The sequence below is a fragment of the Bufo gargarizans genome, chromosome 5 (genome assembly GCF_014858855.1).
Source record: "Bufo gargarizans isolate SCDJY-AF-19 chromosome 5, ASM1485885v1, whole genome shotgun sequence".
Classification (NCBI taxonomy): domain Eukaryota; kingdom Metazoa; phylum Chordata; class Amphibia; order Anura; family Bufonidae; genus Bufo; species Bufo gargarizans.
In genome coordinates, this window is record NC_058084.1 from 445,906,793 (window position 1) to 445,928,892 (window position 22,100).

Consider the following 22,100-nt stretch of genomic DNA (forward strand, 5'->3'; position numbering starts at 1 on the left):
TGAAAAGCTGGTAGGGACATACTCCAAAAGACTTGCAGCTGTAATTGCTATGATAGGTGGTCCTACATAGTATTGACTCAGGGGGGCTGAATACATATACACGCCGCACTTTCCATATTTTTATTTATTAAACATTTTGAAAACCTTGTATAATTTTCTTTTCACTTCACACATACTCGCTAATTCGTGTTGATCTATATACATAAAGTCCCAAAAAAATACATGCAAGTTTGTGGGTGTACAAAATGTGGAAAGTTCAAAAGGTATGAATACTTTTTCAAGGCACTGTATATATTTTCTGTCATTGTAATCCTGCCTGTAATGATAGTGATTAGTGTTGATCGAGCACCAAAGTGCTCGGGTGTTCAGGTGCTCGGGTGTTCAGGTGCTCAGGGATGCCCGAGCAGCCGAGTTCAATGTAAATCAAAGGGAGAACCCGAGCATTAAACCATGCACCCCCTGCCCTGAAAAGGGGAGGGTGTTTGGTTCATAGGAAAAGGTCAGAAATTTATGTAAAGACCACCGAAATGGTTCGGGAACAGCAAGCGGAGGATGTCTGGATGTCGTTGCTGGGAACGATGTTGTCTGAGTAGTACGTCACTTTTACAGACTGACAATAATAAGCACAAAACCAAAGATAAAATCGATTTTAGAGGAAAAATTGTTAGAAAACATGCTTTCCTGTATATTTACAGTGCTGCCAAAAATTACACATAAAGGAGGACATCATACACCCTTGAAAAATTATGATTGATGGCCTGCTGGTGACCCTCAAATACATTAGGAGCAAGGGCCTGCTGGTGACCCTCTAAAGCATTACGGGTGAGGGCCCGCTGCTAAGCTGACAATATAAAATATTAGGGGTGAAGGTCTGCTGCAGAGCTGACTCTCTAAAACATTAGGGGCGAGTGCCTGCTGCTCATCTGAGTATCTAAAAAATTATGGGCGAGTGCCTGATGCTTAGCTAACCATTGAAAAAATTATGGGCGAGGGCCTGCTGGTGAGCTGACCCTGTAAAACATTATAGTTGAGGGTCTGCTGGTGAGCTGACTCTCAAAAACATTATATGCAAGGACCTGCTGGTGAGCTGACCCTCTAAAATATTGTTGGTGAGGGCCTGCTGGTGAGCTGACCCTATAAAACATTATGGTTGAGGGCCTGCTGGTGAGCAGACCCTCAAAAACATTATATGCGAGGGCCTGCTGGTGAGCAGACCCTCTAAAAGATTGTAGGTGAGGGCCTGCTGGTGAGCTGACACTGTAAAACATTATGGTTGAGTGCCTGCTGGTGAGCTGACCCTTAAAAACATTGCATGTGAGGGCCTGCAGGTGAGCTGACCCTCTAAAAGATTGTAGGTGAGGGCCTGCTGGTGAGCTGACTCTCTAAAACATTATATGCGAGGGCCTACAGGTGAGCTGACCATCTAAAATATTGTAGGTGAGGGCCTGCTGGTGAGCTGACCCTGTAAAACATTATGGTTGAGGGTCTGCTGGTGAGCTGACCCTCAAAAACATTATATGCAAGGGCCTGCTGGTGAGCTGACTCTCTAAAAGATTGTAGGTGAGGGCCTGCTGGTGAGCTGACCCTGTAAAACATTATGGTTGAGGGACTGCTGGTGAGCAGACCCTCAAAAACATTATATGCAAGGGCCTGCTGGTGAGCCGACCCTCTAAAAGATTGTAGATGAGGGCCTACTGGTGAGCTGACCCTGTAAAACATTATGGTTGAGGGCCTGCTGGTGAGCTGACCCTGTAAAACATTATGGTTGAGGGACTGCTGGTGAGCTGACCCTGTAAAACATTATGGTTGAGGGACTGCTGGTGAGCAGACCCTCTAAACGATTGTAGGTGAGGGCCTGCTGGTGAGCTGATCCTCTAAAACATTGCATGCGAGGGCCTGCAGGTGAGCTGACCCTCTAAAAGATTGTAGGTGAGGGCCTGCTGGTGAGCTGACTCTCTAAAACATTATATGCGAGGGCCTACAGGTGAGCTGACCATCTAAAATATTGTAGGTGAGGGCCTGCTGGTGAGCTGACCATGTAAAACATTATGGTTGAGGGTCTGCTGGTGAGCTGACCCTCAAAAACATTATATGCGAGGGCCTGCTGGTGAGCTAACTCTCTAAAAGATTGTAGGTGAGGGCCTGCTTTTGATCTGACCTTATAAAACATTATGGTTGATGGCCTGCTAGTGAGCAGACCCTCAAAAACATTATATGCGAGGGCCTGCTGGTGAGCTGACTCTCTAAAAGATTGTAGGTGAGGGCCTGCTGGTGAGCTGACCCTGTAAAACATTATGGTTGAGGGACTGCTGGTGAGCAGACCCTCAAAAACATTATATGCAAAGGCCTGCTGGTGAGCCGACCCTCTAAAAGATTGTAGATGAGGGCCTACTGGTGAGCTGACCCTGTAAAACATTATGGTTGAGGGCCTGCTGGTGAGCTGACCCTGTAAAACATTATGGTTGAGGGACTGCTGGTGAGCAGACCCTCTAAACGATTGTAGGTGAGGGCCTGCTGGTGAGCTGATCCTCTAAAACATTGCATGCGAGGGCCTGCAGGTGAGCTGACCCTCTAAAAGATTGTAGGTGAGGGCCTGCTGGTAATCTGACCCTCTAAAACATTATTTGCGAGGGCCTGCAGGTAAGCTGACCCTCTAAAATATTGTAAATGAGGGTCTGCTGGTGAGCTGACCCTCTAAAACATTATATGCAAGGGCCTGCAGGTGAGCTGACCCTCTAAAATATTGTAAATGAGGGTCTGCTGGTGAGCTGATCCTCTAAAACATTGCATGCGAGGGCCTGCAGGTGAGCTGACCCTCTAAAAGATTGTAGGTGAGGGCCTGCTGGTGAGCTGACTCTCTAAAACATTATATGCGAGGGCCTACAGGTGAGCTGACCATCTAAAATATTGTAGGTGAGGGCCTGCTGGTGAGCTGACCATGTAAAACATTATGGTTGAGGGTCTGCTGGTGAGCTGACCCTCAAAAACATTATATGCCAGGGCCTGCTGGTGAGCTAACTCTCTAAAAGATTGTAGGTGAGGGCCTGCTTTTGATCTGACCTTATAAAACATTATGGTTGATGGCCTGCTAGTGAGCAGACCCTCAAAAACATTATATGCGAGGGCCTGCTGGTGAACTGACTCTCTAAAAGATTGTAGGTGAGGGCCTGCTAGTGAGCTGATCCTGTAAAACATTATGGTTGAGGGACTGCTGGTGAGCAGACCCTCAAAAACATTATATGCAAGGGCCTGCTGGTGAGCCGACCCTCTAAAAGATTGTAGATGAGGGCCTACTGGTGAGCTGACCCTGTAAAACATTATGGTTGAGGGCCTGCTGGTGAGCTGACCCTGTAAAACATTATGATTGAGGGACTGCTGGTGAGCAGACCCTCTAAACGATTGTAGGTGAGGGCCTGCTGGTGAGCTGATCCTCTAAAACATTGCATGCGAGGGCCTGCAGGTGAGCTGACCCTCTAAAAGATTGTAGGTGAGGGCCTGCTGGTAATCTGACCCTCTAAAACATTATTTGCGAGGGCCTGCAGGTAAGCTGACCCTCTAAAATATTGTAAATGAGGGTCTGCTGGTGAGCTGACCCTCTAAAACATTATATGCAAGGGCCTGCAGGTGAGCTGACCCTCTAAAATATTGTAGGTGAGGGCCTGCTGGTGAGCTGACCCTGTAAAATATTGTAGGTGAGGGCCTGCTGGTGAACTGACCTTCTAAAACATTATATACAAGGGCCTTCTGGTGAGCTGACCCTCTAAAAGATTGTAGGTGAGGGCTTGCTGGTGAGCTGACCCTCTAAAACATTATATGCGAGGGCCTGCAGGTGAGCTGACCATCTAAAATATTGTAGGTGAGGGCCTGCTGGTGAGCTGACCCTCTAAAACATTATGGTTGAGGGTCTGCTGGTGAGCTGACCCTCAAAAACATTATATGCAAGGGCCTGCTGGTGAGCTGACCCTCTAAAAGATTGTAGGTGAGCGCCTGCTTTTGAGCTGACCTTACAAAACATTATGGTTCATGGCCTGCTGGTGAGCAGACCCTCAAAAACATTAAATGCGAGGGCCTGCTGGTGAGCTGACTCTCTAAAAGATTGTAGGTGAGGGCCTGCTGGTGAGCTGACCCTGTAAAACATTATGGTTGAGGGACTGCTGGTGAGCAGACCCTCAAAAACATTATATGCAAGGGCCTGCTGGTGAGCCGACCCTCTAAAAGATTGTAGATGAGGGCCTACTGGTGAGCTGACCCTGTAAAACATTATGGTTGAGGGCCTGCTGGTGAGCTGACCCTGTAAAACATTATGGTTGAGGGACTGCTGGTGAGCAGACCCTCTAAACGATTGTAGGTGAGGGCCTGCTGGTGAGCTGATCCTCTAAAACATTGCATGCGAGGGCCTGCAGGTGAGCTGACCCTCTAAAAGATTGTAGGTGAGGGCCTGCTGGTAATCTGACCCTCTAAAACATTATTTGCGAGGGCCTGCAGGTAAGCTGACCCTCTAAAATATTGTAAATGAGGGTCTGCTGGTGAGCTGACCCTCTAAAACATTATATGCAAGGGCCTGCAGGTGAGCTGACCCTCTAAAATATTGTAGGTGAGGGCCTGCTGGTGAGCTGACCCTGTAAAATATTGTAGGTGAGGGCCTGCTGGTGAGGTGACCCTCTAAAACATTATATGCAAGGGCCTGCTGGTGAGCTGACCCTCTAAAAGATTGTAGGTGAGGGCCTGCTGGTGAGCTGACCCTCTAAAACATTATATGCGAAGTCCTGCAGGTGAGTTGACCCTCTACAACATTAGGAGCAAGGGCAGACTAATAAGCATTAATATGATGAAAGAGGAGGAGGAGGACAACGAGAAAAGTAAGATTGAACCAATCCAGGCCTTGTTCATTTTGATAAGAGTTAACCTGTCAGCATTTTTAGTTGACAGTCAGATGCGCTTATCAGTTATTGCGCCCCCAGCAGCACTAAATACCCGCTCTGACAAAACGCTGGTGGCAGGGCCGGCCAGCACCTCCAAGGCGTAGAGTGCTACTTCGTGCCACGTGTCCAGCTTGGACACCCAGTGTTTGTAAGGGATCATTGAGGATGCTGACACAGTCTGTTACGTACTCCTTCACCATCTTCCAATATTTTTCCCTCCTTGTGACACCAGGCCGCACATCAGGGTGAGGGTGCTGGCAGGGTGTCATGAAACTGTTCCAGGCTTTGATGGATCTGCTCTGTGTTCCCCTCCCCTCCTCGGTTGCCCAAGAAACTACATACTCTGCCGTCAGCATTGTCAGCTGGAAATTTTAGGAGCAATTTTTCCACAAGGACCTTCTGGTATTGCACCATTTTGCTTGTCCTTTCCACCAAAGGAATTAGAGATGAGAAGTTCTCTTTGTAGCGGGGGTCGAGAAGGGTGAACAACTAGTAATTGGTGTTGTCTAAAATGCGTAAAATGCGTGGGTCATGGGAAAAGCAGCCTAACATAAAGTCAGCCATGTGTGCCAGAGTCCCAACAGGAAAGACTTCACTGTCGTCATCAGTAGGATGACTCTCAATCTCCTCATCCTCTTTCTCCTCTTCTGCCCATCCACGCTGAACAGATGAAATGAAACTTCCATGGTTACTACCCTCTGTAGCGGAGGCAACCGTCTCCTGCTCCTCCTCCTCCTCATCATCCAATTTGCCCTGAGAAGATGAACTGAGGGTGGTCTGTGTAATGTCTTCCCGCATTTCCACCTCTTCCACATGCAAAGCGTCTGCCTTAATTGTGAGCAGCGAGCATTTGAGTAGACACAGAAGTGGGATGGTGACGCTGATAATAGTGTTATCGCCGCTAACCATCTGTGTTGATTCCTCAAAGTTTCTTAAAACCTCACAGAGGTCAGACATTCATGCCCACTCCTTGCTTGTGAAGAGCGGAAGGTGACTGGAAAGGCGACGACCATGTTGCATTCCACTACTGCCCACTGCTCCTCACAAAGCCTGGCCAACATGTGCAACGTTGTGTTCCAGCGTGTGCTCACGTCGCACAACAGTCGGTGAGCTGGCAATTGTAAGCATTGACAGAGTGGCGGAAGCTGTTGATTTTTTGCTGAAATGGGCACACACGTGGTGCAACTTCACCAGTAGCTCAGGCAAATTGGGGTAGGTTTTGAGAAACCGCTGAAGCACTAAGTTGAAGACGTGGGCTAGGTATGGGATGTATCACGGCTTGGAGGTAGTTTTCTGTGACAGTTTTGCCTCGCATGCTTGTTGCCGATGGCAACGTGTTGTATTGCATTCGTGTGTGTTTTTCCTTTAAGGCTGTTCCCCTTACTTTCTGGTGTGCATGGTGTTAAGGTGTGAGAAAGGTGGAGCTGGGTGTGATATCAGGTCTCTTCTTGTACTATTGCTGTGAGACTGAGATCATTATTATCTCTGCCTTTGTTTGAGAAGGAGCTTGCTCCTTTTTTGGATACTAGCTGTGGGCCATCCTAGTTTGACATCAATGTCATCTGCTATGTCATCCCCTTGTCTTCCCTTTGTTTCTACCCCTTTATCTATCCCCACTTGTTGTCTTTAAATTTGGTGTGTGATGTACATGGTGTTTGTTGTATGTCATTTGGTGTTCCATGTCTGGTCTATTTGGTGTTTGTAGTCCATCATGATTGTTTCACATTTCCCCTGTTTGTCTGTACCTCCTGAAGGGGGTCCCTGGGTTTCCCCGGAGGGGGAACCACAATTCAGTTAAGCAGTGCTGTCTGGGTCTGCCATGCATCTTGCCGCATGGTGGTCCAGGCAGTTACTATTGCTCCTGTGTTTGGTGCTAGCACTGAATCCAGATACAGTATGTGTGTTTGGGCTTCAGTGCTTTTCACAAGATCCAGTGGTTGCTGTGAGAACGACTAGTTCCTTTTGTTGTTCTGGGCAGGTAAGTGACGTTGTGGTCCTGTGGTCTTTTGTCATTCTGCCATAGGAGTTTGTCCTCTTCTTACTGTCTGTTACCTCTCCTTGCTGTTAGGCCTGCAGAGACTCCTGCTCTTCAGTGTCTTAGAAGAACAGGTCGTATCTGGCCCTTACCTTACTAACAGGGATCATCAGGGTTAGTAGGGCTCTAGGTTTCCTGGGTATGAGCCGTCCTACCTTCCAGGTTCGCTCATACGGTGAGGAGTTAGGGGACGAGGATTAGGGACGCTATAGGAGCTGACTTGCTCCCTGATCCCAGCATCCAGGCCTAGTCGCATATCCCTTGACATCCCTCAATGTACAGTGGGGGGTTTTCCCCACTCCCCACTGTGACAAGATGTGTGTGAGCTTGCCGAGCTCCAAGTTAGGGCCATTATCAGACACAACCATACCTGGTTCTAGGTTGAGTGGCGAGAGCCACAGCTCAGTCTAATCTCTTATCCCCTGCCACAGCTCTGTGGTGGTGTGCTGTTTGTCACCTAAGCAGATCAGCTTATGAACGGCCTGTTAATGCTTCCCCACTGCAGTGCTACACAACTACCAGCTACCGACTGATGGCTAACTGGTGCTGCAAGAGGATAATTCTGAGGTGAAAGTGGAGGAGGAGGCGGAGGAGGAGAAGTAGAGGTTAGAGCCACTAACGTAGGTGGTGGCGGAAACCCTGATGGAATTAGGGCCCGCAATGCTTGGCGTCGGTATCACCTGTGCCATCCCAAGGTACGACTCGCTCCCGGCATCCACAACGTTCACCCAATGTGCCGTCAGGGAAATGTAGCGTCCCTGGCCGAAAGCTCTTGTCCATGTGTAAGTTGTTAAATGGACCTTTCCAGTAACTGCGTTAGTCAGGGCACGGATAATGTTACGGAACACATGCTGGTGTAAGGCGGGCACGGTACACCGTGAAAAATAGTGGCGGCTGGGGACTGTGTAACGAGGGATGGCCGCTGACATCAGGATGCAGAAGGCTTCAGTGTCCACAAGCCTAAATAGCAACATTTCCAGGGCCAGTAATTTGGAAAGTTGCGCATTTAGTGCCATGGCCTGTGGATGGGTGGCTGGGTATTTGCGCTTGCATTTAAATGCCTATGGTAAGGACATTTGTACGCTGCGCTAGGACATGGAAGTGGATGTGGTCGCTGATGGTGCTTGCGAAGGTCCAGGTGCAGGGTGGGAGGTATCCGGGCCTGCGCCTTCGACAGGAGATTGGCCAGCACGTAACACAGGGGAAGAGGAGGCAGTGGTTTGACCCGCAGACACAGATTGTGGACGCAGGCATTTGGCCCACCTATTACGGTGCTTTGATGCCATGTGGCGGAGCATGCTGGTGGTGGTGAGGTTGCTAGGGTGCTCATTTTTGTATGGCACAGGTTGCAAATTACAATTCTTTTGTCATCCACACTTTCCTCAAAAAAGCACCAGACAGTGGAACACCTACCCGTTCGCAAGGGAGATTTACGCAAGGGTGTGCTCCGAGGAACAGTTGCGGGCCTGTTTGGTGTGGCCCGCCTTCTCTCTTTTGCCAACCCACTGCCTCTTCCAGCCTGTTGCGGTGCTGTGTATCCCTCCCCCTCTGTACTGCTGTCTTCGCTCGGCTTGCCACCTTCCCAGGTTGGGTCAGCGACTTCATCGTCCATCACCTCCTCTTCCACTTCCACACTCTGCTCATCCTCCTGACTTGTTGACCTAACAACAACCTCAGTTATTGACAACTGTGTATCCTCATCATCAACCTCTTGAGACACTAATTGCGCTGAAAAGAGCTCTGTGGAATATCCGAGTGTGGGATCACTTCTTTGGCAAGACTCTCCATGGTGCGAGGAAGGTGGGAGATGTAGCGCAGGTAATGTAACTGTCCGCAGTGGACACCGTCTACTGAAAACGTACACTCGATGTCACAGATATTTTTAGTATGCGCACACGTTAAACAGGAGATGTAGTGCAGATAGTGTCGTTGTCCGCAGCATCTACGGAAGAAGTACACTGGATGTCACAGATATTTTTAGGATGCACAAACGTTATACAGGAGATGTAGCGCAAGTAATGTAACTGTCCGCAGCGGACACCGTCGACGGAAAAAGTACACTGGATGTCACAGATATTTTTAGTATGCACACACGTTAAACAGGAGATGTAAAGCATTTAATGTCGCTGTCCGCAGCGTCTACGGAAAAAGTATTCTGGATGTCACAGATATTTTTAGGATGCGCAAACGTTATACAGGAGATGTAGCGCAGGTAATGTCACTGTCCGCAGCGTCTACGGAGAAAGTACACTGGATGTCACAGATTTTTTTAGGCTGCGCACACGTTACATAGGAGATGTAGCACAGGTAATGTCACTGTCTGCAGCGTCTAAGGAAAAAGTACACTGGTTGTCACAGATATTTTTAGGATGCACAAACGTTATACAGGAGATGTAGCGCAGGTAATGTCACTGTCCGCAGCGTCTACGGAAAAAGTACACTGGATGTTACAGATATTTTTAGGCTGCGCACACGTTGCATAGGAGATGTAGTGCTGATAATGTCGCTGCCTGCAGCTGCCAAACAATTGCAAGCTATTTACTGCAGGTTGCACTAAAAATATATATTGCTACCAGATACAACAATAGTTCTTAAAAGGACTTTTGGGTTTCTAACACCAACCCTGCCTAACAAAAAAATTAAATTCAATTCCCTATACTCTCTGTCCCTTCTACAGCGCAGCTCTCCCTGACTAAGACTGAGCCGAACCACATGTCATCGGGTGCTTCATAGCACACGATTACACGTTCCAGACAGCCAATCACTGTAATGCCAGTAGCCAACATAGCTACAGCATTACAGTGAGTGGCAGTACTTACTTGCATGTTTATTGGCTGCGTAGCAGCCAACAAATGTGCGGGGAGAAGACTCGAGCATCGCGCTCGAGCACATGCGGTATTCGGCCGAACACCGCAATGTGCCAAGCATCGAGATGCTCGAGCCAAACTAGCGTTCGGCCGAGCATGCATTGCTCGCGCAACACTAGAAGGGATCCTAACAAATCCACAGGGGATACCATTCATTTATAATAGCTTCAACTTGGTACAAAGGTTATGGCTTTTATGTTGGCATAGCCGTGTAGATCCATAATATCAGACAGACAGCCTAAATGCAAATGTGAACAGAGCCTTAGTGTTCAGTATGATATACAATATTGCACACACTAAAGAATGAACAAACTGGATGAACCTAAAAGTGATTTGGATATTGGAAAATAAATATACTGTACATCATACATCTGCACATTGACACAAGGGAAGAATTTCTGCAAGGGTGCTTGGAAGCAAGGAAAGTGTGTAGCAAAGCCTGAAATATATGTCAGAAAACTGAAGTGTGTGAAATGCCTGCATCAGGTTGCTATGGTGACGGATTGTATCCTAGTGGAATGCTAAAGCAATATGATATGTGAAACATTCAGTATCATCCCATTAAATGTGCAGGGATAGAACAAAGAAAAATGGTGCTGCTGATGGTAGTCTGTAAATGTGAGGATTTAACATGCAAAGTACTCTACATCTATGCCGGCATCAGAAAATTCAGATTAGAGATGATCGAATTTCCAAAAATTTATTTTGGTTCAATTCATCTCAGTCAGCCAATAAATTTGTTTTGGATACAAATCACTTATACCTGAATCTCTCTTTTTCCCTCTCTCTCTCTCTCTCTCTCTCTCTCTCAATTCTACTCTATATTTCCTTTTATCTTTCTCTCTCAGCTCTACTCTCTTTCTCTCTCTTGGTCTTAGTTGTACCCAAACAAATCAGAAGAAATTCTTGTTCTACCGAATGACAATTTTTTTGAAAAATTCAGGTCGAATTTCAGTTCCAGCAAATGGTTTCACAGATTTCGAATTCAGATATATTATGAAATGGACCAGTACAGACTTTTTTTCTGTATTTATATACATCAACAAGGTTGTCCAGGATTTCTATATTCAGAATTTCATTCAGGTTCAATTCAGAAGAATCAGTTGACCAATTTGATTTGAGTATGACTCGATTCTACCTGTTGGTCGAAAGTTTTTGTATGACATGTCTGAGTTCTCCTAGTGCTCATACTTTTTCAATTTAAAACATTTTTTTTTATTATTTATTCTCTCCCCCCCCCCCAGATTCGTCCCAATCAAATCACCAATTTTAATTTTGATTTTATTTTTTACAAAATTCAGGTCAAATTATTTTAGAATCAGTTAGTGCTTCTCTAATTGAAGACCTATTCTCAGGATAGACTATCAATATCAGATGGCCAGGGTCTGACACCCGTAACCCCGTCAATCAGCTTTTCCAAAGTAGCTCCAGCGGCGGAAGAAGACAGAACTAAACCAAAAGATGGAACTGTGTAGGATAGGTCAGCAATATAAAAATCCTTGATAATCCCTTTAATGCTGTAAACTAAGGATCACTTTACCATGTGCATGAGCCTTTTTAAGATTCATTACAAGACATACTGGCTTACATTTACTATAGTGGCTGTACTTCAATAGTGGCATAATTTGTCCAATTTTTTTGGTGGAATTTGGCTCATCTCATCTTAGACTTTTTTTTTAAGCAAGTAAGTAAATAATAATTTTTTAATGATCCTTGTCTATCAACGCAACATGGCCTAGCAGAAAAGTGACATGGTTTAAGATTAACCGAATTTTGGCACAGCCAATAGATGGTATAAAAGTTAGGCAAAAAAGACCAAATTTATCACTCTGCAAGAGCCGCTTTAATAAACTTGGCACATCTTTACACTGCCAGTGTAAGGGGGGAAATGTATTAAGATGCAACTTTTTGCTCTTTTTTAAAAATCTTTGTCAAGGGTTGCACTTGTTTCTCTTGTGGCAGATTTACAAAATGTTGCTCACAATTTGTTAAATGTATCACATGGATTTTCAGTCTAAAGTCTCTAATCATATTTATTACATTTATAATAGAGGTTCCGTAAATTTGTATGTCACCAACGTGCTAGAATACACTTGCAATAAAAAAAGAAATCATAAATAAATCTGCCTAAAAATTTTGGTTTGCCCACAAAACATCTAGACACCTCTTATCAAATGTAAACTGCCAGGCGTGGCACAAATCACACTAAAAAGGGTGCAAATATGTCATAAATTGTGCGTAAATGCTTACTTAACTGAAAACATAGGTAAAATCTCTCCACTTTTCTGGTTCAGCACATTACCCCTTAAGTTTCCACAGTCTACATTTTAGACCGGATTAGTAAATCTGCCCTAAGTAACTGCATACTAATGAGGAATCCCTCAATATGTTACTTAATATCGAATGGATATATTGATATCTTCTCTAGCAAATGCATATTGATATCTTCTCACGCACACCATGGCTTCTTCCAAGTAGATGTCTCCTTTTTTTAAAATAAAACTTGAGGCACTCATATGACAATATTTGGTATGATAATTTTCAGTGGTAACACATGATTTCCTCTTAATAAAGTTGACAATGTTTTAATTTAGCATTTTATGACATTAAGCATTTGCTGATCTGACACAGCTGGTCGCTCTTGTTATATAAAATAAGCATCTTCATCTTTGCCATGTCTCTGTGGTGCTACACTTACCATCTGCCTTTGTGCATTAGTAATTATGTCCAGGCAAATGAAATGCAGCAGGAACTCTATTCGTAGCTGGTTAGACCTTCTGTTACTAAATCGAGAACCTTAACTAATTTGTTACACGCCATTAAATAAAAATATATAAACTTTCTCACAAAAACTATATAGGAAAGGACCAAACTTTTCGAAGAGCTACTTAAAAGCTTTGCCACTCACTGATCAGTGGAACAAACAAGTAGCACAAAAAACTGGAAATTTAGAAACCTATTTTTGTGTACCATAATATACTCTACAGGGGTCCTTTGCTTAGGATCCTCATCTCTTGGCCAGAGAGTGAAGGACAGCTATAAAGAGCATCTTTCCCTGAAGGATCTGTCCTGTCCTGCTTTACACAGATCATCCCTTGATTTTGAATTGACACTGTGTAATACCGCATTCCTCCTGCGGCGGCACTGCAAGGAAATGGAGAACTCACTGGTAAGTTTCTGCAAAGAATACAGTTCATCACTAGGAGTCTCAGTCAAGAGACAGTTTATTATCAGCTTATTGTCAAAGGACCATTCTAAGAAGTAGACAATATTATGGCTCTGTACAAACTTCATACATGTAAAGATCCATCATGTGATCCCCATACCAGTGTATGGGCCTTCACTGTATCTCTGTATAAAATACAAATGAATCCAAGAGAGTATATCTCCAAGTATATCTCCATATGTACAGCACCCAACTGAGCTGGTAAGCTATGGAGACTGGCTCTGTTCCATGCATAAGACCCTATTGTTAGAATAATTCTAAGGGTCAAAAAGAGTGTGCTTTGGGCTCCTGAGAACTTAGGTTAAGGTCCCCTTACCAACCTCTATACCAGGCATCCTCAAACTGCGGCACTCCAGCTGTTGTAAAACTACAACTCCCACAATGCCCTGCTGTAGGCTGATAGCTGTAGGCTGTTCGGACATGCAGGGAGTTGTAGTTTTGCAACAGCTGGAGGGCCGCAGTTTGAGGATGCCTGCTCTATACCATGATTCGTTTGAATGGGTTGTGATTACACTGCACCGTCTCTACAAGCAAGACAACAAACAGGTAATTAGGATAAGGAACAAGTACTGATACTTCTATAACCCTTTCCAGACACTGTTATCCGTGATTGGTGTTAATGCCGATTGTGGACATTTAACCCTTCAGTCAAATGTAACCATGGTATCTGGGAGTGCAAAAACCTGGAAACGTGTGCTTACAGGTGTGTACTGGCTCCCCCTAGCGAGGACTGGGGGAGCTGGATGGTGTGTGCTACAGCCTCAGTCCTCCTGAATGCTCAGAGGCTGCCGCACATAGGTTCCTATTGAGATTCTGCCAATGGCAGGGACCCATAGTAATATAGTGTAAGTCTCATAGACACTAATGGTAATGCATTAGGATCTATGAGCGAAGCAATCTGCTGATTGCTTATTCAAATACCCTAGGAGAACTATTAAAAAGTGTAAAAAAATAAAATAAAAATGTTTTAAAAAAAATCATTTTTAAAAAATTAAAATTCTAATCACCCCCCTTTTCCACAAAATAAATATACTGAACCGGAGAAAGAACAGCATAAGTCAGTTTTACCACATAGTGAACGCCATTAAAACAAAACCCATAAAACTGTGGCGGAATTGCATTTTTTCCACCACATTTGAAATTTTGTTTCCAGCGTCACACTACATCCTATGCAATATTAAATGGTGCCATTAGACGTAGAAGTAGAAGTACAACTTGTCTGGCCCTTCCCTAGATGCTTTGATTGGCAGGGCCAAGCAGTGGCAAAGCAGCAAGGCAGCAGCTGGCACCAGAAAGGAGCAGAGTTTGGGTGCAAGAACAACAGTGACATCCTCATTGGACCAGAGGTCTAATCTGCATATTAAGAAAAAGGGGAGCGAAAACTCAGATAAACAAAACCAAAACAGCGTTTTAATCAGGTAAACCACAGGTATATGTCTACATAAACAGTTGGTGGTGACAGATTCCCTCTACGTCTTTAGTTGTTTAATGCTCAGTAAGCCACAGAAATCTTGGAGCATAACTGATAACCAGAGCCTAGGCATCCTGGGAGAGTCTATCCTCTGTTAGAAAATCAAATTTCTGTAAAATGTATTAACCAGGCTACTTAAGTCCACAGGGCCCAGGAGCACCAACGTCAGCAAAGCTAAATATAGCAGCAGTGAGAATTCTTCTCTGCGCCCCATGCCTTTTTATCTACATCCGCTCTACTTTCCACTGAGCTGCCGGTTGGATGAACTATTGGGGTTGTGGAGATAAGTACTGCTTCATCAGACTCTGTTCAGTGTCAACACATGGAGAAGGGACAAGTGTATTAATTCAGCAAAGGAAACATACGTTTTCCTCTTCACAACTGGCCAAATAAGAATCTAGACAATGCAATAAGGTGCGATGCAGGTGTGATTAAGGACCTTCAATTTATTATAGTGCAAATTTACATTGTACGTATATGGAAAGGTCTAAATGCCTGCAGCCAGGCTTTGAAGAATATGTGTGTCACAGCATTGAAAGTAATATATAGGGCACATTTTCACCATTGAAATGTATGTGACATTTCATGTAGAGGCTTTCTGTGCCAAGTTTTGATAAGTATCTATTATAAAAGAAACTAATGAGCCTTGAGCAGGCACAGGTGCCATGTCACTTACCGGGGGTTCCGGTGTCCCATGTGGCTGATGCTGGCCGTGGACTACAATTCACTGTCAAGGCCTCCCAGGCCTCTAGCCTGTCTTAAAAGGGCAGCATGCCTGTCCCTATCTTCACCAGCCAATTACTGGTAATCTATGGGTATTTTACTCACCTTCCTCAGTGGGAAGGCACCTGAGCTTTAGGTTCTCTAGTTCTAGTGAACAGTTCAGGCCCTGACTTCTGCCTGTTCCCTGACTACAACTATTACCTGACCCTTTTCTGTTTTGCACGGCCCCATGGATCAGCTGTCAACTACACTGGGACTATTCTAAGAGATAGCGGGCTAGTGATTCCTGCAGCAAAGACCAGATCCCTTTATATGGGTTAAAGGGTAAATTCCATGGGACTGCCAGAATAATGCCTTTAGAACTAGCTCAAAATTAAACCAGTTTGTTGGCGCAGTGGTTCCACACCCACCGCATGTAACAAAAATAGACAAACAGTTCAACGACTGTATATCCTGAACTTTAGCAAGCCTCAACTGATGCTATCAACAAATTAGTCTTGGACATGTCTTTAAACCACTGTGCCAGATTGCCATATCATTCATGGATTTGATAGGGGTTCCATTGTGACATGCCCATTGTACAGATATGACCTTCCTTACTTTTCCTTTTGGCTGGATCCTGATATGTGTATCATGAGATGACCAGCTTTTTTTTAAACAACATTGATTTTGTGATGTTTATGTCACAAAATATATGTGTCTATTTGTGACCACCCGGAAGAGCCCGGTGCTGGCGTCATGTTCACTTCAGTGGAGAAAGAAGGAGGGAGTCCCTCCCTCCTATGATGTGGCCGTCTCTGCCCCAATGAAAACAGCGGGCTCTGAAACTGCCCGTGCCACCGCTACCAATGAATGTGCCAATAATTAGAGGAGGGACTGGAGATGGAATAAACAGCAGCAGCAGCCTACCCTCCTTCCCTTCTAACTGTCCTGTTCTCCTCATCATTAGCCCAGGTCCCAGCCCCACAGTGTGCACAGCACTCAGCAGCACCCAGCCCAGCAGCATAGCGGGTATCGCCCATACAGTGCAACTGCAATAGTGATTAGCCTGCCTCAAAATAAAGGCAGGCAAAAACATACTGTATTTACCAGTCAGCCAGCAAGATCGGAGTTAATGTGACTCATTAACCCCAATCTTGCCGCTGCCATGTTTCAAACATGATGGGGCTCACTTAATTTTAATGTCAGGCTGGGCACATGCTTTTGGAATGGGCCCCATGTGCCTCAGATTAATAGTAAGTGACCCCCAAAGTATAGTACCTTCTCAAATAATGGGCAACGTGGGGTTAATATGAGTTACAGAATACAGGCCACTTATTATTAATGTGAGGCACATGTAATAAGACTGTGTGCGGATAACATAAACTACTGTTAATGTTTACAGTGTTAAAATATTGTTCTGTTATTTTTTTTAAATTGGAACACACCTTTTGTGAAAATATATTTTTTCCTATTTTCACGCTCTAAAAACTAGGTGCGTCTTATGGGCAGGTGCGTCTTATAGAGTGAAAAATACGGTAATTATTTTATACTGATCCTGAGTTACAGTTTTTATTATTGCCAAACGTGAATTTTGAATTCAGCTAAATTTGGGTGGAACAGTTTGCACCTCTTAATTTCAGTACCTTCAGTTTGAGCATGTGAGCAAAATGGAACAATAATATTATTGTCGTTGGCAATAATTTTCAAATAAATGTTTTCTCAGCTTTGTGTACACAGTAATTAAGTTTGCAAAGTTACTCAACTTTCATTTAGATTTCTTCTGTTCATAAAATGTCAAAATTCTGCCTCCACTAGATGGAGCTCCAGAGCTTACTGCATATTTTGGTGCTGTTGAGTTCCCTGTATAAACACTATGCTGTATGCTTTTAAGCTCCCCCTACTGGTGGCAGAAATGTATTATTTAACACTATACATGTGCAGGGTTTTATAGCTCAGTAACAGGAAAATGGAGCTTCAGATGCAATAAAGATACATTAAAGGGGTTATCCAACCCCTATAATGACCCCCACCAATGACAAGGCACCTCATATAGGTTATACTTACCAGCTCCCTGCCACCCCTGTCGCTCCTAATCCTCGCATGGCAGCTGCTGCATCTCCCTGTTGTGCATATTGAAACATCCGGCGATGGGGAAAGCAGCCTCCCTAGCATCACGGGTGACACTAGGGAGACTCATCCCTGTCGCGGCCTGCTATTGGCAGCAGCCCCCCTCTCGTCACCAGACATTTTGATCCACATAATGGGGCGATGCAGCTGTAGCTATGGAGGGTTCAGGAGCAACGCAGGTGCCGGGGAGCAGGGTAAGTATAACTTATATGAGGTGCCCAGGCATTGGGGGGATAACCCCTTTAAGAACATTAATCAGCACAGGATTGTAAACCAAAGCTTAAAAACATAATGGTGTCTTTGCATTGAAATTGTATTTAAAAAATAATAATGCTTGACCCAATTATTTATTCTTATGTCTATTCAGTCGTATGGTTAAAACACATGCCATGGATGGTGCTGGTGGCTACATGATAAATATGAAGTATTTACTGCTGTTGTGTTTCCTTTTCCATTTTGGCAATTATCTTGCATGCAGTCTGTAGTATTGAGCTTTCTGTATATTGTTAATAGACCTCTAATTATCAGTCTTACTCCTAATGATATGTAATGATTCCTGGCTGGTTCGCCAAATAATTAGTATATCCATGGGAACCGTGGCTCAAATCCTGGCCAGCTATTTTCTTTTTGCAATTAATTAGTACAGTCATTATTTTAATCAGAATTGCAACAGAAATTGATGATACTGTTATTTTAAAAATATATGTATATATATGTATATATATATATATATATATATATGTATATATATATATATATATATATATATATATATATATATATATCTTTTTGCCACTGATGATCATTATATAGCAGTGGTGATACATTTTCCATTTATAATAATCAATGAGTAGATAATCTTCATTTAAATTTTTCTTGAGTTGACTATATACAGTTAATTGGAACTCACATTTTAAACCACTTCTGTGGCGAATGGAAACTAATTACAGGTGAAACTCGAAAAATTAGAATATCCTGAAAAAGTTCATTTATTTCAGTAATGCAACTTAAAATTTGAATATTGTGAAAAGGTTTAATATTCTAGGCTCAAAGTGTCACACTCTAGTCAGCTAATTAATCCATACCCCCTGAGCAAAGGGTACCTCAAAATTTAGACTTTGGGGTTTCATAAGCTGTAAGCCATAATCATCCAAATTATAACAAATAAAGGCTTGAAATATCTCGCTTTGCATGTGATAAGTCTCTCATATATTAGTTTCCCATTTTAAGTTGCATTACTGAAATAAATGAACGTTGCACGATATTCAAATTTTTTGAGTGTCACCTGTACATGGAAACAGGAGCTATTGGCTTAATGGAAACTTTCCCTAGGTTTTAGAAGAATATATGAATGTCATAGAGGCTAGTCCACCATTCTAGTCCCCGTCTATGAGGAAGAGTGGTGAGCCACTCGCAAAAATAAGCCCATTATGTATATTGCATGGTCAGCAACTTATTTAATGACCTAGGTGTAATAAAACATTTTCTCTGCAAATACCACTGCAAGAGGACTGAAAGGCCACATACAACTGTACCAGCTGATCACCAAGGGTCAGAGAAGTCAGACCCATGTCAATCTTTGTGAGGCAACCTCCTTTAAGGTGAAAATTTTAAATATCCCTACTCAATTTTTTTTTAGATGGTTTTTCAACTGTAAAAAGACATGAAAACTTTTCTGATCCATGATCCAATGAGTTTTATACAAGTATGAGAATTGTTAAAGCTTTCATTTCTAGCTATAAAAAAACTTTCATGTGTGAACTACTTCAGTGCCTGCAGGTCTTCTGTAGTCGGACCATGCACATTGCAGCCGAACCAATCTGACCTTATCAGATGGGGCCCTACAGAAAACAGACTTAGCTTTCTTGAGCCTAGGCTTTGAACATGAACTTAGGGCAGGTAGCATCCAGCTATGTTGGGATCTCAGAGGTGTGTGATGAAGGCAGTTGCTACCCCCTCTAAATGTGCAGTGTAAAAAATATACAATGCCCCAAGTTCATTTTGGTTTTAGTGTTCAATCACAGGTGAGGGCCGCTGGTGTGTGGCCTCACTTGTGGTTGCCGCGGGCAACTTGTCGTATGTGTTGGTTTCAGCAGAGCAGCCTGAGCGTTGCTGGGCAGCTTGCTGCAAGGCATGCGGTTGCACCTAACAACCTTTTTGTTAGGTGTGTGTGTATGTATGCACTGTTGTTTGTCTGTGTGCACTCTGTGTATTGTGTGGTGTGCACTGACTCATTTCCTGCACTGTGGTTGCCCGTGGCAACGTTTGGCTATGTGTACATGTGGTGGCAGTGTCTCGGCCTTCAGGCTGACTCCCAGGACACGGTTGCCACCCATGTCGTTGCCAGCGGTAACATCCACAGTGTGTTCTAGTGTTGGACACGTTCCTTTTAGTTGGTGTTTCCCTTCCCTGGTGCTGGAAGGGTTAACTCCCTTCCCAGTGTGTGTGAGTCACTGGGTGTGTCTGACGGTTGAGTGTGGCCTCTTAGGCCTATAAAGCCTCTCACTTTGGCATGGCTTAGTAGGTTGCTTCAGTCATGCTTTGCTGTAGCAGCCTCCTGTGATTTCCATCTTCTTGTAAGGGTCACCCTTCCGGTCATAAGTTCTATTACCGTGATGTGTTGTTGATGTCTTATGTCTTTGCTTTTTAGTGCGGCTATGGATGTCCTGGTTCCTGAGTGTTCGTATGTGTGTGCTGTTTCTCTTATGTTGTGTGGACAGCGTTTTCTGAGCTCGGGTTCCAGTCAGCAAGGCTGAGACAGGTTTGTGTGGAACTGTTTGGTTCACCTGTCTTATCCATAGTCCTGTTTATGTTCCCCATCTTCATGCTGCTTGGCCAGTGAGACTCCTGCTCCTCCGTGCCTAGGAGGAGTGGGTTGTCTTACTCTGTTCTCTAGTTCAGGGCCGACTTGAGGGCTTGTAGGGACTATAAGGTTCCAGCGTATGAGCCCTCCTACGACCAAGGTCGGCTCATACAGACAGGAGACAGGGTCAGCGTTAGGGACGCAATAGGAGGTGACCTGCTCCCTAATTCTGTGGTCCTGGCCGAGTAGCGACCGGACATCCTCCATCATCGCACGACTGAGGATTTCCCCCATCCTCAGCCGTGACAGGCAATGCAGGACACAAAGAGCTCTGGCAGTTTGTTCTCTGGTGGAACAGCCTGCTGGAACTATACCGCCAGTGTGAAAGAAGCCTTACACTGGATTTTCAGGATATCAAAGCATGTATGAAATAATTATAGATCAGCAAGCTCATGTGGAAACATATATGATCTTTAGTTATTGTCTATATTCATAACATATCAATCTTATCAGTATCATACTGTAAATTCAGACTATCGAGTATGAGGGTTATACATGTAAGAAAATGCTGACCTGCTATTCTTTGAAGCAGCCCCAAGTCTACATACATTACATTGCTTGTTTTCTTTATTTCAGTGTATACCAATTAAGGGCCTTGGATTTGTTCTCGGAGCCTACAAATGCATTTGCAAGCCTGGATTTTATCATCCTCCTGACATCTTTTCAGAGAATGGCTTTCAAAGTAAGTGCCTTTTGGTTGAGCAAGAAAAAAAAAAAATAGTGTCATTAATAATGCAGGACTCCTTTTTATCCTTGTCAGGGTTATACAGTAAATCCCCAGTGGTCTGCAACTTTATAATTATATGATCACTTTAGGCTACTTTCACACTGGCGTTTTGGCTTTCCGTTTGTGAGATCCGCGTTGGGATCTCACAAGCCGTCCAAAACGGATCAGTTTTGCCCTAATGCATTCTGAATGGAAAAGGATCTGCTCAGAATGAATCAGTTTGCCTCCATTCAGTCACCATTCCGCTCTAGAGGTAGACACCAAAACGCTGCTTGCAGAGTTTTGCTGTCCACTTGACGAATCTCAGCCAAACAGCACACAATGTAAGTCAATGGGGACAGAACCGTTTTCTCTGGCACAATAGAAATTTGATCTGTCCCCCATTGACTTTCAATGGAGTTCATGACGGATCCGTCTTAGATATGTTACAGATAATACAACTGGATCAGTTCATGACGGATGCATGCGGCTGTAATATTGTAATGGATACGTTTTTGAAGATCCATGACGGATCTGCCCAAAACGCGAGTGTGAAAGTAGCCAGTAGGTTTAGTCCTTTGTTTTGTCATTTTCTTGCTGGGACTATGAATATACCTATTTTGCCATTATTTTGATGTTGTTATTATAGCAATTAGAATTGTAATATAAAAATTTTGAGGAAAACCAGTTTATCAGATTTTTGAAGAGGTTCCCAAATGTTCCCAATGAAATTTGTTACCATGAAATCGGGCAACTCAAGCCTCAATGAACCACATGGAAGATTGTTTCAATCCCAGAATGGCCTCTGCCAAGCAAAGAGAAAGGTTGAAGGGATTTTCTGAGACTTTGATAACTAATGTGCTGCCGACAATGCTGTCTTGTTGATTGACGCTCATTGACAAGCATAAAATGTATCTCAAAGCAGAATGTGACTTATTGCCTCTGAATGGCACTCAACTCACCTGACACATGCCTAGTTATCTCCCAAACTACACCACTGAAGTTAGTGATTGTACCGAGATGGACAGTATTGATCGCAGAACTGGACACTTACAGATGTCATTTACGAACAGATATACACCACTTTTGTGCACAGATTCTGTTGCACGCAATGTTGCGACAGAATCTGCGACTTGTTTACCGTTTGTGGCAGGTCTAAAAAAGGGGGGCGTAGCATG

At 44.0% G+C, this 22,100-nt stretch overlaps 1 protein-coding gene across 1 annotated transcript in view; it reads left to right on the forward strand.

Moving 5' to 3' along the window:
• GPR158 (G protein-coupled receptor 158) overlaps nt 1–22,100 on the forward strand; it is a 443,660-nt gene that overhangs the window by 156,889 nt on the left and 264,671 nt on the right. The window contains exon 3 of the mRNA XM_044294904.1: nt 20,793–20,898. Within this exon, the coding sequence (XP_044150839.1) occupies nt 20,793–20,898 (106 nt within the window). The remainder of the gene's footprint in view (nt 1–20,792; nt 20,899–22,100) is intronic.